The sequence below is a fragment of the Daktulosphaira vitifoliae genome, unplaced genomic scaffold (assembly GCF_025091365.1).
Source record: "Daktulosphaira vitifoliae isolate Bord-2020 unplaced genomic scaffold, ASM2509136v1 Scaffold_1, whole genome shotgun sequence".
NCBI lineage: Eukaryota > Metazoa > Arthropoda > Insecta > Hemiptera > Phylloxeridae > Daktulosphaira > Daktulosphaira vitifoliae.
Window position 1 is genome coordinate 43,396,292 of NW_026099572.1, and position 18,000 is coordinate 43,414,291.

Consider the following 18,000-nt stretch of genomic DNA (forward strand, 5'->3'; position numbering starts at 1 on the left):
ATTTTAACTATTCAAGGAATGATACACTAAAAAGATAATATCTTGATGTTGGTTACGAAATAACTGTCCTGAACGTACAGACGGTTGATTATATTGATTAAAATGTTCTCACTTCATTGAGATTTAGAATTTTTTTAAATATGCCGTTGGCCGACGTCTTTTCGTCTTTGGGGGATAATCCGTATTTTGGAGCGGGTTTTGGTCTTTTTGGACTTGGTGTTGGAGCTGCTCTATTAAGGAAAGGTGCAGCAACTGGTCTTATTTTGTTCCGAAGAAACTTTATGATGACATTAGAAGTGCCATGTCGTGACAAGAGTTACCAGTGGGTATTATTGTGGATTACTCAAAAAGCAGCTCGACGTACTCAACATTTAAGCGTTGAAACAACATTTGAGCAAATGGACACAGGACGTGTTAATACAACATATCACTTTTTGCCAAGCATTGGAGTACACCTTATAGAGTAAAATACTAATATTTTTGTTGATAATAATTTTATAACTTTATCATAATCTTGATTTTTTAAGTTCTTAACTCCTTAGTGTTACTTATTGGTTTAATTTTTAAACTTATTTATTTTGGTTTATACTTTGGCTATTTATGTTAAATTTTTTAGTAGGATTATGGGAAATTTATTTGATATTAATATATTATCCATTTGCTTGATAATGGAGGTGTTCATTAAATTTGGTGTATATTTCTTCTTCAATCACAATAGACCCATATTAATAGAAATAAAAATTGTTTAAATCTTATAGTGGATACTAAGTAGTGAAATTTAAATACATATAGCTATTATTCCAGTTCCATTATTTCAAGAAAATATAGAAGTATGCTTCTAATACTCACAATTTTCTTCACATTTTGTTGTATTTTTAGTATTAGAAACTTATTCTAATTAGAATTATTTAAAATTAAATTAATAATTATTTACTATAGGTATATTTATTCATATTTCGAATAATTTTTCGATTCTCTCGATAAATAATAATAGTTGATTATTCTTATCATACAAGCAGACGATTTTAACTTCGAGAGATTCACTCGATTATGAAAATGTCTCGATTACTAATCATTCGATTATCGAAATCATTCGTTTATGCCCATCACTAATTAAAACGATTAGATACAGAATAAACTAATACATGGATACATATAACAACAGTAATAAATTATGACAAGTACATGGAAAACACTGCAAGTGACATTATTAAAAAGTATAGAAATAAATATTGATTTTTGTAAACATGAATATTTACTCTATGATACTTCTATGATATTTAATTATTTAATATTTATTAAATAAATACTGAAAAAGAACATTATTTTTAAAGTCTGTTTGGATGTTCAAGTTATTATCAATATTATTATTTTTAACTACAGATATGCAATTCCTTTAAAACTTAAGTAACAAACAGTTTTTTGGGGCTTCAAAATTTCTAAGTTTTTATTTATTATATAACTAATATTATGATAATATAAATATACATTTTTATACTATTATTAATATTAAAATATCATTAATAATCATGATATTAATAAATAATATTATAATTAAGTATTAAGCTAATTTTAAATAATATTATGATTATTCTCCACAACGTATTTGGATAATATAGAATTAGGATTTGTTTTTTCAATTTAAATTTTATAATGTGTCCTTTATAGATATAAAAAACACTTAAGTTAAAATATTTGTTTCTTTTTTCAATATAAAATTTGTCAAAACTGCAATTAAATTTATAAATACCATTATATGCTCCAACATGGATTTTATTAGTTGTTATCCATAAAATTTAATTACAGGTATCAGGGAAAGTTTATTCAAGTTACTCGCACAAGAGAACAACAATCACTTGACCTGCATGCTGGGGTCCCATGGGAAAATGTTGTTTTAACTGCTTTTGGAAGAGATAAATTATTATTTAAAAATATTTTAGAAGAAGGTGAAATTTTAAACTGTTTTAACTCAATATTAATGTGTTGACATGTTGTTAATTTGTCAGGTAGCTCGGCAAATGGCCTTAAAAACAATGGAAGGTCGTACAATTGTGTATACAGCCTTAGGATCTGAATGGCGTCCGTTTGGTCATCCTCAAAAACCTAGACCATTGTCATCAGTAGTTTTAGAAGATGGTGTCTCAGAACGTATTCTGAAAGATGTTCAAAAATTTATAAATAAACCATATTGGTATATTGAACGTGGTATACCTTATAGAAGAGGTTATTTATTATATGGTCCTCCAGGATGTGGGAAAACTTCCTTTATTAAAGCATTAGCTGGTGAATTACAGTATGGTGTATGTTTATTAAATTTGAGTGAACGTGGCCTTACTGATGATCGGCTCAATTATTTAATGTCTGCTGCTCCTCAAAGTACAATTATATTACTAGAAGATGTTGATGCAGCTTTTGGCGGAAGACATGAATCAAAACAAAGTATTTTGCTACATATTAATAGCTGTGTATTAATTATATTAATAATACTTAATACCATTCTAGTTACTGCTGCATATGATGGACTTAGTCGGGTTACTCTTAGTGGTTTATTGAATGCTCTTGATGGAGCTGCTTCATCTGAAGCTAGAATACTCTTTATGACAACTAACTTTATTGATAGGTAAATCTTATTGTGAAAGTTATTTTAAACATTTAACATTCTTTAATATTCAGCACTTGCTTTAAAATTAATTACTTAAATGTTAAATTTTCCTACAAATTTAAAAATAACTAATAATTTGAAGAATTTCCTGCTTAAAGAAAGTAGTTCCATTTTTTCAAATTTTAAGAAAATTGTTAATAAATTTTTATATTTTGGACTTGTATAATTGGATTTATATGTTTCAAATAGTACAATAGTATTTGTAACTTTATGTTTTAAAAAACTTGATAAAAAATGCATGTATATAATATTTTCTGGTATACAAGGTGATCAGTTTATCATTAATCACTCACAAAATAAATTCAATATTAAAAAAAATTTTTATTTTTTTGTTAGGTATATTTCTTGATTTATCAACTATCAATTATTTTTTAGAATCAATTATCTTATTGGGATGTAAACTTTTTTTTTTCAAATGACATACATAATTAATTAGTAATTAGATTTTAGTAGATGATCATCTAACTAAGAAAATAACTGGTTGATAACAACTTTTGGACCAGTATTTTGGAAATTATTCTCATTATTGTACCTAGGTGAGAGAAAGAGTACAACTGAGAAATGACTAGTGATAAAAATAACAATACCTTCTTCTCACCTCTATTCATCACTAAAAATTGTTAATAAATTTGGAAGTATAATTTTAGGAAGTTATTAACATTTTATAGTGAAAGTTGGAAGTAAGATCAGATGTTGATATTTTTGTCACTAGTCATTTCCTGACCATATTATTTCTACTGGTCAGGTATAAAAATGAGAATATCTTATGAAGTACTAGTCCAAGAGTTGTTAACTCTTGTTATATTAAATGATTTTTTATTTTATAAGCTATTAAATTTTATATTGTGAATTTTCATGTGCACGAATGAGGTGTTCAAAATACTCTTGTGAAGTTATATTATGCTGTGATCAGATGTTATATTTACTCTAGTATATATCTTATATGTGATCTTTGAATGTCTCTTTAAAAAGGCATAAATGTGTATTTACCATATGTGTGCTCTTTACCATTGATATGCATGTTTCTATTAAAAAAAAAATAGAGTTGGCGCCCTTATAAACCATAAGGAATGATTTTAAAAAGTAATTAATAGCTGATAAATCAAGAAATATATGGAACTAAAAAAATAATTTTTTTCAATATTGTATTTATTTTACGAGTAATTGAATGATTTTATGAGACCAAATACTCCGTATAATAAAAAAAATGTCTTTCCAATTCAAGTTAAAAAGTCCATTTTTTATAATTTGATTGATTGCCCATTAGCAGTTGCACCAAGTAATAAAATCCATATTTTGAAAATAGTTTTATTTTTTTTAACATTTAAGTGTCTAGTTTTATTTTCCTATTAAAAATATAGGAGTTTATTTTTGCTCTACTGAAAAATGTACAGAAATGGACTATTACCATTTTTCCCTTGTGCCTTTTTTATGTATACTTCCAATGCATTAAAAATTGAACTATTTTATTTTTGTATCAAACTCTCCATTTTAGTTCAACTATTTTTTAATTTAACAAATTTTATAATTTAATTTATATTTTATTTAAGGCTGGATCCTGCATTGATACGTCCTGGAAGAATTGACGTAAAAGAATTTATTGGGCATTGTTCTAAATCTCAAATTGAGAGAATGTACAAACGATTTTTCTTAGATTGTGTTAATAACGATCAATTAGCTAAGAATTTTGCTGAAACTGTTTCTAAAGCAGGAAAACCTGCTAGTGCAGCTCAAATCCAGGGTTACTTTATGTTAGTTGAAGATAAACTTCATTCAGAAATATTAGATAATTACCATAGAATTTGGGATTCGACTTAATTTATTAATATTTTGATGGTTAAAAAAGTTAATGAGAATTTCATTTTGTTATAATTAGTTACTATTTGAAAATAAATATATATCTATTTTTAAAAATGTTTGCAAGTTTATCATAATTCACCTTGGCTACTTAGAACCACCAATTCGAATTTTTCCAAATATATCTTATAATTGCTCATACTACTGTATATTGTAAATTTGAGGAGCAAAGTCATTATCTTTAGTCGTTTATCTGTGACTTATAGTTTTGTAGTTAAAATAGAAGTATAGAGGTAATGGAAGTAAATATTTTTGTTTAAATTACTTATATTTTATAACTTTTCTTATACATGGTTTTAATCAAATTAGTTTAAATTTAATAAGTAATACTACTTGGTTGTTTAAAAAATTGACATACTTGCTAAGCACTTAAGTAATCAACTTATTCACGTTCATGTATTTCATTCTATTTCTTTTAATGTCAACGACCAAAGTAAAAAATTCTTGTGCTTTATTTCAAGTATAATTTAACTATCTTTAAAATAAAAATGTAGGTTTGTATCGTAATATAAAATTATAGAACTTCGAATAGAATACTCTATTTTGTTAAGAATACATTTTATTTTTATAATAGTATTAAAAATTACATGCAAATTATAATTTATTAATTTTTAGTAAACACAGTTTTTATATACAGTAGTTATAGTAATATTACAACTTGTCCACCATTTTTAAAATATGACGTTGCTCTTGTTCTTGCCATTCTTTGTCTCCATCATCACCTAGATTACCAGCATATTCTGTAAATTAAAAAAAATGATGCTAAGTTATTTAGGATATAATACAAGATTTTAAGAAATATTGGAAGCAGTCCAAGCGATAGATAATTAAATTTTAGTCAAAAATACCTCTCATTATTTGTCTGATGGTCTTCAAAGTACCACCTCTCATGTTCAATATATGTGTTACTCTTTTTTTAATACTGGGTCCACTATTGCAAACTTCCAACAAAATATAATCAATTAATTGTAAAATGAATAATCCCCCATTTAAACGTTTAAGATATAGTTCATCCTCATCTTCCTCATTCTAAAAATTATTTTATAAGAATTAATTCATATAAATACTGAACATTTTTTATTTTAAATACCTTTTCTTCAATATCTACATCAATTTCTTCCACTTTTTCCATATACTTAAAGTGTAACTCCATTAGTCTATCAACTTTTTCCATATCATTTTCAGCAAATTTTGTTAGAAGACGTTGTCTTTGTGTGCCTCGACAATTACGCAACATATTAGCAATTATTGACACAACATGTTCTGAAATTTTTTTACACATATAAATAATAATAATAATTAAGAATTTTACATAATTTAAATATGATGTCAAATAGTTCATTTTAAATATATCTATTTTCAAAAATGTATACTAATTCTTAAGTCTAATTTAAAAAATATGTATATTTTATTTATTGCTCACTATTTAAAAGTCTAATTTAGAATGCTTACCAATTTAACATGAATATTAATTTTGATTAAAGTGTATAATTATTGTTATAAAAAAGAATACTTTCAAGTTTCAATTAGTATATTTATTTTGTTCTTTGGTTAAATATTTTTTAGCAGTTTTTAATATTACAAAATGTTATTAGTATTAATATTTTATGTAATTTAACTAGCCAATAGCTTAAACTAAAAATATTACTCAGTTGTGTTCTCTTGTAACTCACAGTATAGAAATAAGTTTATATGCCAACTGGCAATGATACTTTGATAAGTCTATAATTAAAAAATAATTTATCAATGCTTCGATGACAGTTTTCTTAAGAACTTATCTTTTATTTGAATTTATCTCTGTTACTACCTGACTCAATTGACTTTAGTATTCATTTTCTCAAATGTCAGTTTATCAAATTAAAAATTAATTTATTGCCATTTTTAAAATATTTATTTTTAAAAGCTAGGCAAGGAAATTTATTTATCATTTTATAATCAATTTCAATATCTAAAAAATATTTTTAATAAATAAAATCATCAAAATATTAGTCAATATTTTATTGCATTAAAAAAAATTTATCCGATAATTTTTATTTTCAAAAAAAAAATACATATACATATATATTAATATAGGTCAAAAACTTAGACTAATATTTGAACTAAAACTCATTTTTTTATTATTAACTGACCTAATCCTGACTTATTCAAATAATTGCTACTTCCTAAAATTATACTTCAGAATTCATTAATATATTTTAGTGATTGTTAGAGGTGAGATGGATATTGTTATTTTTATCACTAGTCATTTCTCAGATGTACTCTTCCTCCCACCTAGGTACAATAATGAGAATTTCCAAAATACTGGTCCAAAAGTCATTTTCTTAATTATATGATCAGATAATCATATAATCTATTAAATAATTATATCTATTAAAATCTAATTAATTATGTATGTTGTAATTGAAAAAATATTTACAACCCAATAAGATAATTGATTCTAAAAAGCAATTGATAGCTGATAAATCAAGAAATATATCTAACAAAATAATTAATTAAAAAAATAGAACTAAAAATCTGCTAAAAAAAAAAAAAAAAATAGTGTAATATCAACAGGGTTGTGAATTACATGCATTTATAAATTTAGTTAGGTTAATTTAAACACATTATCATCCAGTACAAATGTTTATTAATTGACTTGAAAACTTAGTAATATATTTTTTCTGATGTTATAACGTTTGGTGAGAGGGGAAGAAGATTAACCTCCTAAAGTCACAAATATTTCTGCATTACTATACAATCATATGGCAATGTTGCATAAACTTGGGACCCTTTAAAGTAACTCAAACACAATTTATAATTCACATTCTTCCAAGCTTTTATTTAAATTTTATCTTTACTTATATTTACCTTACTTTTAACATACACTATAGGTATACGAGTTCAGTATGATAAGAGAAAGTGGGGAGATTGCTAAACATTTAGAGTCATTATGCCAACAGTCTAACTCACAGCATTAATGCTTTTAAAATAAATAAAGATTATAGCTTAAAAAAATGTTCTCACCTTAGTTAACTAAAACTAAGTTTTTAATTTTATTTATTAATGTAATATATTTATTTACTACTCATAAATATATATTTTCATGATCAATTAATAAAAATCTTACTTATGATAAAACATTAAAAATACTCAATTTGTTTTTATCAATAAGTTTTACACAGTAGATGATCAAATATTGAATTTGTTAAATTTATACTATTATTTAAGAATACTATAAGATTAATATCTTGAGATAAATTCATTTATTAAACATGATAAAATTTATCATTATATTTTATTTACTTTTAGTTACTCTGAGCAAGTATATACATCATATAGTACAATTCACAAGCTTTAAAATAAAACAATGTGGATTAAAGTGAACTTTCAGTGCGAAAATAATTATTTATTAATAAATTAATCTAAACATTAATAATAACTTAAATATTATTAATCATTTAATTTAATAAAGTTAATTTTGAATTAACTATTAATTTATTTAATTTTTATTTTATTAATAGTATCTGTCTCATTCATTCATAATACTATTTTTGAAATAAAATGACAACAATGTTAGTATGATGTGAGAGTTGTAGAAATAACATGCAAATCAAAAATTTACTATACTATTATTAACAAACTTTTTCAAATAATTATATGCCAGTTTTTTTTTATACCAAATTTACCAATTTTCAAACATACTTTGATATATTATGTAAAAAATTTCTTATTAATTTTGTCTAGCTAAAATTGCATTTTGGACTCCTGTGTATTAAATCGAAAGTTATTAACATTTTTAAAAACAGGCATGAGGATGGTTGCAGCTGAGAAATGTTTAATAATAATTATTGTCATGCCCGTACCTCACCTCAATTTTATATGTAAAATGGTAATAAATTCTGATATAATAGATGAATAATTATAAACAACCAGCCATTTTTTTAATTAAATTATTTTTTAATTTAATAAACTAATAAACCTTCATGTTCCTCAGTGCTTAGCATCTTCTTTCTATTTTTCTTTGGTGTTTTCATAAATAAAGGAAATATTGTTCTAAGACCTAAAATATCTACAAATTTGTTACAATTTTCCTTTCCTTGAGGGCCTGATAAAGCATGATTTAATACTTTCAATGAACCATTTCTACTTAATTTCTTCTCTCTAAAATAGTAAACATAATATTGGTTTAGGATTTACTAGATTAATTAAGTAATTTGAATACCTTAAAATCAAATTCATCAATTGAAGACCTTCACCTTTTAGAAATCTATCTCTATTTTGTTTATTCATGAGACAGGAACACAAACAATCAAATAAATTTTCCATCATCTCCTGTTCATCAGATGATGCAGGATCATGCCTTTTATAATACTAATAAGAAATGTTTAACACATTTTTTAATACAGTTTACTTAATATAATTATTTTTTTAGAAAATAAAGGGAATTTTCAAATTAAAGAAAATAATTCTAAATAACTTACAGCTAATTGTTGAAGTAGTATATCTATACCTCCAAGTTCTCCAACCATTGCTCTATTCTCTTCATTATTTTGTAATACTATTGATAATATTTCACTACTATATAATTTGTTTCCATCATAAGGCATCTTTGCTTTAATTCTTTTTAACAACCATTGAGTAAGTCCTTGCTTGCTAACATCAATTACAACATCTGGCCTTAGTTCCATAATGTTTTCAAAAATGCCTAATGTAGTGTGTACACCATTTGCTTCTTCTTTAACAGATTCATCCATTCGCTCTAAATTTTGAACTAATAAAGCACATATTTGTTTGCTAAGCAATGCATCTATTAATATTTCAGTTTCTTCTTCATTTTCATTAAGTGTATCAATATCAGTTAACTCCTTTAAAAAATTTAAATTATTCAATGTTTAGTGTTTCATTTTTTAGATAATAATACACCAAAAAAAACAAAGAAATGCCCAGGAGGAAGATAGAGGTTAACACTATTCATAATGGCAATAATTATGTGTTAAAAGTAAATGTTTTATAAATGAAGGGGTAAAAAAAGTTTCTTAAATAAAAACTCAATCCATAAAAAAATCCGTAACACCTCAATGTGTTAAACTTTATTATTATAACAAATTATATACAGAATCTGATTAAGCTATTTGTAGGCATTAGGCACTAATAGAAATCTTTTTTTTGAGTCTTCTAAAATTCAGGTCAAGACATTTTTTTACTAAAAAAATTAAAGTCTTCAAAATATGTTTGCAGACCCTAAGCACAGTCCTATAATACCTATTGGATAATAAGATCCCAAATATACATGTTTAACTTATTCCGATTAAAGTAATTTTTTTTTATAAATATATATTTATTATAAATGAATTTTTGTATTAAATAATTAGCTTCGATAAGAAGCTGAGAAGGTATTAGTTTTTCTATGATGTGTTGTTATTTTTATTTTTTGTGTCTGTCACCACCTTTACTGAGCTCTCACCGAACCGATTTCTTTCAACGATATGTCAAAAGATCACAATAATAAGAGATCATATAGCTTTTGGAATAATCCACCAATTTTTTAAAATTAAACACTATTTACAGATTTCCATTGAAGCGTATTTTATGATAGCGATTTTAATCACTGTCAGATATCATTATACTTGACCCAACTAATACCACTTCCCGACTGTGCCGTGACCTCACTGTGCTGATTTGGTTGGGTTTTACCTTTTGTAAATAATATTGTAGTTAAAACGTACTATGTTTCAACTATTTACCTGTATTAAATTGACTACTGCAACAGCTATATCAGTATTTTCATGCGATAGTAATTCTAATAGAGAAGAAACTGCTTTTAAATTTACCAAAACTGGATATAAATCTGGCACTGTTGCAATAGCATGCATTTCGGTTATAATATCATGTAACTCAATTTCTGATTCCATGAACCTAAGATTAATTCAATTAGTAAAGTAATACAAAAAAATTAAACTGTATATAGTACTAACTTTTCAGGATTTTCAGGAAATTTAATACGCATTTCTTGATTTTTCAGAACTTTTTTTTCAAATAATAAAATCATTTTCTTTAAAGCACCTTCATCTAGAATTCCATCCTAAATATAAAATAAATAAGGCTTAATATTAACTTCAAAGTTTATCTTAATATTGAGTTAAACTATTTAACTTATTAATGATTTTTTTATTGTTATTTATCATTAATCCAACAAACTGTTTTAGTAATAAAAAATATTACTTGAAAGTATTTTTTTTATAAATTTGCCATGGCTTTGTAAAATTGTCAAAGTTTCAACATGTTTAAATTTTCAATATATTACCTTTAATAATTTTTATCAGATAATTTTTAAACAATTTCCATACCCAGTCATAAAAAAAATGTATAACTAAAGAAATTTCATAAAAGCATTAGAAGATGTAGTAGTTAAAATTCAATCTCGTTCAGTTTCATATTGAAAAGACAAAATCTGATAGATACATGACTTCAAAATTTAATACGATTCAAGTAAAATTTAAGATTTTGATTTAAAACTAATATTTTAAATATATTTTTTCTTTTAAATAATATTAGCCATGAGTGATAAACTTTTATTATATTTAAGATTTTTACTAGGAAATTTTAAAGTCTTTATGAAAACTTAGTTTAAAATGAAAATATAATATAAGTATTCAAAATTAAAAATTATAGTAAAAGAAATACCTTCTTTTATTTCCAAATTTTGCAGACTTGTATAACCATTAATTTTCTTTATTAATTATCAAAATTCATTATTATAATTAGCTACTTATTATTTTTTTACAGTCATAATTAAAAACTTACACTAGAATCGCCTAAGTTTTCATCAACTAACTTTTGAACCATTTCTTGTCGTTCTAGTTTCCTTCGTTCTTCATCAGCAATTTTTTCCTGTTCTGCTTTCAATCGTTCTTGCTCTTGTTTTTCAATTTGCTGAACTCGAGCTTTTGCAAGACGTCTTAATTTTTTTTGTCTTTCATAATCTGATTCATTTTCTTGAATTTGATTAACTTCTTCTTCAGGTAATGGTCGCTTTGGAGTGTTAGCCGGCTAGAATTAACCATGATTCTAATTAATACTGTAATAACAAAACTAATAAAACTAGAAGTACCTTATAATCTAATAGTTCACCTATGTCCATGACTTAGTGTTATTTAATCTAATAATAGTTAAAAAAACGCATAAAGTATTAGTTGTTAAATATTTGAATACCTCGTTTATTATTTTATCATTATACAGATAACGATTGATAGCATTATTTTTAAAACTAAGATAATATGTAACATGTTAAAAATAGAGGTACATAATAACTCTTCAGGATATCACATTATAAACAAACGACAGAATATTCTATAACATGTTTTTATACATTATTTTTTAAAATTGCTATTTGGAGAATGTGGTTTATGTTTCAACGTTATAACCTATATGTCCCAAAATTTGTATTTTTGAGGTCATAAGTTGTAAAAATATTTGTGAGGCCTGATTAATTTAAAGCATTATAAGTCTTTTCTAATCTACGAATATCAAAACATGTTTATACATAAATATACATTAAGTGATTAACAAAAGTAATATTTACGATAAATAATAATTATTAATAAATGTAATTTTTTTTTTATTCTAACTGAAAATAAAAATAAATAAAAATAATTTTATAATATCATATTATAAAAAAAATTGAAACCAATAACATTATTAACCAAATTTAAAACATTAGTAATTTTAAATCAATGCAAGTTCAAAATAAAACTATAGTATGTTATACAGTTTAAATTTAATTATTATCGGGCAACAAAAAAAAATTGAAAATATTAGACCTATGAATGTAATGGTTAACATTTTTGATTAATTTTTTCTTGGAATAAAGCGCCCTAATGTACACGTTATGATGGTTTGACCAATGGTAAGATGTAATAAATAATGCGTATTAATAGTTCGTTGTTGTCTTATATAATAGTAATATATTGTCATGAACGCATAATTATTTAAATTTAATAATTATGGCAGTTATTTTTAACATTGACACGGTGTCGAATAAAATTATAATGCTCTTCTCTATTTTTGTTTAATTAGCAGAATCCATTTAATTTAATTCTAGCATTTATGAAAACGTCAATTTTCTCGATTATAAGGTAATGATTTAAATTATATGAATATTACTAAAAATTCAATATATTGTATTAAATTGATATAACATATAGAGTGATTCACTTATCATGAAACACTAAATTAATCAAAAAATAAAAATAATATTAATAATTTTTTCTTTGCAACTTTTAATTCAATGTTTCTCTCATTTTTTTTTTAATTTCGTCCCTTATACCTCATAACACCGCTATATTCTACTAGTGTAACTTTATTGAACCTTGCTAGTGATTTTTAAGTTTACCTGCATTCGAGAAATAACTTTTAAGTCCATTTTATCCATAATACTATCATTTATCCAGTAAATTATTAAATATAATGAAACAATTAATTTAAGATGATGAAAATGTTATACCTGGGTCATAATCCTACAGTCAATGCAAACATTTTTTAGTAAATATAATAATACTATTAAAAATATAAATATATATAACTAATAGTTAATTAGTTATATACCCTATGTATTACTAGTTATTAAGTAGTATTGAGTAGGTTATAAATTTGCTCTATGGCAGTTTGTTACAAAATTAAGTAGGTTATAAATATAAAATTCCTTGAATCATTATTGTAACCAAAAACCTCCTACGACAAAATTAACTTGTGAGTGTCAATGAATTATAGGATGAATTATAAGACTTTTATGGATGTAAATCAGTATTTTTAATGACAAAATGTTACTTAAGTTTTGAATAAAAGTTACAAACTTAGTGATTGAATTATTAACCATAATATAATAAGTTTGGGTTGTTATATCAAAGTTAGGGTGGAACAAAATATTTGTCTCTTTAAAATCTTTCCTTAAATATTTTTATTTTTAGATCTGTTTTTTAATATTGAAGCTAAATAATAGTTAAAGACATAAGCGGAATCTACAACTTTTTTTCCCTTTTATTTTTGCTATTAATATTTTTCTGCAAGTTTAAATTGTGTTCACGCAATTTATCTACAACATATTTTATAGATAAATCTTAATTTTAGTGTCGTAGAAGTATATTATTGTCCTCCTAAAATTAAGCTGGTACATAATAAAAAAAATTGTAAACACTTTTTCTAACAATTTAACTAAGTTTAATTTTTAAAAATAATAAAAAAACCTTTTTTAATTAATGGTCCATTAAAAAAAAAAATATGTTTTACCAATCCAAAGTTTACGACATTTAAATAGTATTGACAAAAACTTGGTTTCCTTTATCTGAAAATTTGCTTAAATTATGCTGATAATTCATAATTTGTTTAAAAATATTTTGCATCATTACTTGAAAAGATTGTACAAGAATAAATATTTGAACTAAAAACATTCGGAGTAGGTCAAATATATTATAATATTTTATTTAAACATATAGTTTAAGTTGGATTGGAATGTTATCACAATAATTATGCTTTTGTTTTTGCAGAGGTTATAATTTTTTTTTATTATCGGCGACTAATCTAATCTATAAATATCACGCAATTACATTAGCTATTTGTTATGAGGTATATTTTATAAAAACATTTCCCCTATCGACAGTTTTAATATTCACAAGACGTATAATCTCCGTGAACCGTAATAGTAATTACTTTTTACGTGTAGGCTAAAATTTAATCTATAATTTATACTGAAATATTAAGAATTTTATTATACTTTAAGCTGATGTGTCTGAAGATTGAAATTAATAAAAACGATCTCAAAATAGTGTATCGTTTTACTTTAATTTTTAAATAGTAAAATTACCTAATAAAATTTTTTCGATTAATCAAAAAGCAATTTAAGAGGATGCTAAACAGAAAAACATTTACAAACATGTTTTTCGCGGGACTTTATTTGATATGTATAAATTTTTACCAAATTATTGAAGAGAAAATTTTCAGTGATCTAGCGTTTTATTTTTTCGTCTACATCATTTCTAGTATTATATATTTACTAGTGAATTAGTAAAATTCATGAGTATCGTAACTCACTTATAGCCAACAAAACAATTACCTGAAAATAAAAGTAAATGGATTTTAAGAATTTTTCATTTGCCTGCGTGACGTCATCATTAGTATAATTATGTATATTAATAATATAATATATAATAACATTAATGATATATTAAAATGGTGATTGTTTAACTACGGTTCAAACAATATCTTTAAAAATATAAAACATGATATAATTTTAATTCAGATAATAATAGTTTCGTTCTATAATTTAAATTACAAACTTACAACATACAACAAACAAACAAACAACATACATGTGAAACTAATATAAGCGTGTTAAAAAAAAATGTATGCTATCTTCTTTTAAAATAGTATCAACTTTGTTTTTAAATGGAGACATATTTTTAATCAAATTACAGATTAGAAAATGATCTAACTAAGCTAATGACTGACTGATAACAACATTTGAACTAGTTTTTAAAAATTATATATTATGTTAAAGGGGTAGTTTGGTTCATAAATGCCTAGAATTAAAAATAGACCAGACCCTGGTGGTATACTTTGCTATAAACCGTGGAAAATAGTCATAATAAAAAAAATAAATTAACAATGGGAGTTTGTTATTTATGGTAGTTAAAGTATGGAAGTATAAGCCCTCTTGGTAATTAAGCAATTACGACAAATGAAAATTTCACTCGGAAAAATACCTAAGAGGCGACAACAGCAGAGTGGAGGCAAGTGATAATAAGAAGCAGAGGATGTGATGGTTATACGCTGAAGTCAACGTTGTTGCCCTTTGAAGCTCTATCTGCCGGCGACGAGGCGTCCGTCCGCTACCGCCGTAGAGTTGTCAGCGGCTTTTGGGTACCCGCGCCGTTGTGGTAGTTGTCGCGTACCGGCCGAGTCAAACCGACGAGTGGACATCTCGCCGTTTTCGTTCGTCCCACCCTTTCCGTCCCCGCCCGCAACAAGTGTTCAGTGGACGCCGTACACACACGAAACAACAATTACACACTATTCGTCGTCGTCTCCGGCCATCTGACGACCGCCGGACACATTCGTTTCAACGATCATCCATCGTAAGTCTTTAAAACTTAAACATAATAAGTAATTTATTTGTCCATGCACGTAGGTCAAATACACTTATAAGAATTGTTAGGGATGATATGGTTGCATGCACAAAATATTTAGGTTTAGCGTAAAAGTATTTTTTAATTAAGTTAATTTATGTTTTTTTAAAACAGAAAATTTAATTTCCATATTAATTATAAATAGTCTTTAAGAATATTATACTATTATTAGTGTATGCATATTTATTATTAATTTTATAAGCGAAATTTCCTTAATATACGTTTGTGTATATTTTTTAGATATTTTTTTGTATATTTTTATAAACATTTATAAATGTATATACTTTTGGTAATATGCTTCTAAGTTTATTATTTATGATTATATAGTGAACAATTATTTAAAAATTTAAGTTTAATAATGCTGTGTTTTAGTAATTTTCTCAATGTCACTAGTAAATTTGTTATTTCAGTCGCGTTTGAGGGAATATAATAGAGGAAAATTCACCCTCAAAATAATTATTTTAAAAATTTTCTGTTTATTTTTAAGATTACTAGATGAAGGGTTACATGAAAAAATTATAAGAAATCATCAATATTCTTTAAACTATGACCATGCTTATATTTTTATTCATACATATTTTATAAGCTTAAGTCATATTTACATGAAAATAGTTTTGAAATTATCTTCTTACTTTACTTGATGAAACGATTTACGTTAGATATTTAATATTAATGAAGCCCTTGGAAAATGTGTAGGTCTTCTAGCTAATGTTATTATAGAAGTTTTATAACTGCAATCATTAAGGAACATGTAACATTTTTTTCGTTCTTATGTGAAACCTCTGCCAACGTTTATAAACAATTGAAATTGTTTTTTCTATCATTATGTATCTGTTGTTAAATTTAGTACTATAATTACTTAGGGTCTAATTTTATACGTAATTTATTGCCGTAATGTTAATTATTAGAATTATAAAAATACTGGATCATATTTCTTTCCTCTTATGAAATCTACAACTTTTTTTTTTTGAGGATTAATGTCGCTTTTAAAATAATTATGCGCAATTTTTTGTTGAAGTTATGATTAAATAAAAAAAAAATATCAAAGTTCGGAGTAAATTAAAATAAAAAAAAATCTAGTAATATTATTCAAACATAAAAGTTTTAGTTTCCTTTAAAGTGAACAAAAAAATTAAAAATTGAAATCCTAATTGAGTGAAGTGGAGTAATTGTAAAACAAATTTTTTTATCTGATAAATGCACAGGTTTTAATTTCAAACTTACAATAAATATGATAGTTACACATATAAAGATCAGCATTTTTAAATATAAAATAAACCATGTTAAAGACTTTTAGGGAAAAAAAATGTTTAATCATATTACTACAAGTGTAAATTAAAAAGATCTCTTAAAAATTATAATACTTATAATTGGAATCTAATTTGAAATAAAATTACAAGTATAAATAAATCAACATGATGAAATCGTATTTTCAGTAGTATATTTTTTGTATAAATGAAAAAGTGATTTTTGAATATTTATGTATTGTATGATATTTTTTAATATAAGAAATATAATTACTTGTACGTAGTACATTTAAAATATTAAGTTCGAGGAGTTAAAACTTTATAGAAACACAAGTAAAGCACATAATTGTTGGACCAAAACCGAAACAGTAAACTATAAATTTAATAAATGAGAGTAAAATTAATATAAAAATTCTGTTTTCCATTCACTTATTTGGCATGTAAAGTATCAAATGAATAGTACACCATTAGAAGTATAATAATCATTTGCGTATGTGATACATGATTTAAGTTTAAGTATGATTAATGTAAACGAATGACTTAAAAAGCCGCATACTTACTGCACAAGGAGAAAATATATGAACGATAGGAATGAGCTATCTTTTATTGTTAGGTGACAGCAAATGATGACACATCTTGCCGAAGCTTGGAATAAAAAATAAATTACATAATAGCAAAAATAGGTTATATATATTTTTTTGATTTCAAAGTCCAAATTATTTTAAGAAAATCATAAACAAAGTAATACATTTTATATAAATAAAACTTTTACATACAAATTTTACTTTACAAGTGTAGTTTATGTATTTTTATAATACTGTTTTAAGTTAATTCTTTGCAAAACATTTTATATCATAAATTGAATATTTGTTTTTAATTATGCTACTTTAGTTATGTATAAATTAATGTATTATATTGATACACACATTGCGAAATGAGTAATATTTTTGTTTATTGATGTCAGTTATTTTGTTTCATAAATACTACCAAATAATTTAATTTAACATACTACCAATATTATTATAATAATAATTACTACAAATACTTATTTGTACTTATTTATTTTTATCGAAAT

General features: G+C 24.4%; 3 protein-coding genes across 4 annotated transcripts in view; 2 read left to right on the forward strand and 1 right to left on the reverse strand.

Annotated features, from left to right (window-relative positions):
- The first annotated feature begins 85 nt into the window (after window positions 1–85).
- LOC126895406 (mitochondrial chaperone BCS1) lies at window positions 86–4,969 on the forward strand. Its single transcript, XM_050667237.1, has 5 exons — window positions 86–463; window positions 1,807–1,946; window positions 2,011–2,439; window positions 2,503–2,620; window positions 4,213–4,969. The coding sequence occupies exons 1-5, from the start codon at window positions 141–143 to the stop codon at window positions 4,478–4,480; spliced, it is 1,278 nt and encodes a 425-aa protein (XP_050523194.1). The 5' UTR covers window positions 86–140; the 3' UTR covers window positions 4,481–4,969.
- A 91-nt stretch (window positions 4,970–5,060) lies between these two features.
- Window positions 5,061–11,760, reverse strand: LOC126895404 (beta-catenin-like protein 1). Its single transcript, XM_050667230.1, has 10 exons — window positions 11,610–11,760; window positions 11,303–11,548; window positions 10,474–10,580; window positions 10,243–10,414; window positions 8,980–9,363; window positions 8,721–8,869; window positions 8,478–8,659; window positions 5,610–5,782; window positions 5,368–5,548; window positions 5,061–5,259 (listed from the first exon to the last, which is right to left on the reverse strand). Exons 1-10 carry the CDS (start codon window positions 11,637–11,639, stop codon window positions 5,171–5,173), a joined length of 1,713 nt encoding a protein of 570 aa, XP_050523187.1. The 5' UTR covers window positions 11,640–11,760; the 3' UTR covers window positions 5,061–5,170.
- Window positions 11,761–15,356: 3,596 nt separating this feature from the next.
- The window catches only part of LOC126897089 (regulating synaptic membrane exocytosis protein 1), an 89,050-nt gene continuing 86,406 nt past the window's right edge, over window positions 15,357–18,000 (forward strand). For both annotated transcript variants that reach the window (XM_050670522.1, XM_050670521.1), the window contains exon 1: window positions 15,357–15,627. The gene's annotated coding sequence lies outside the window, so the exon portion shown is untranslated. The remainder of the gene's footprint in view (window positions 15,628–18,000) is intronic.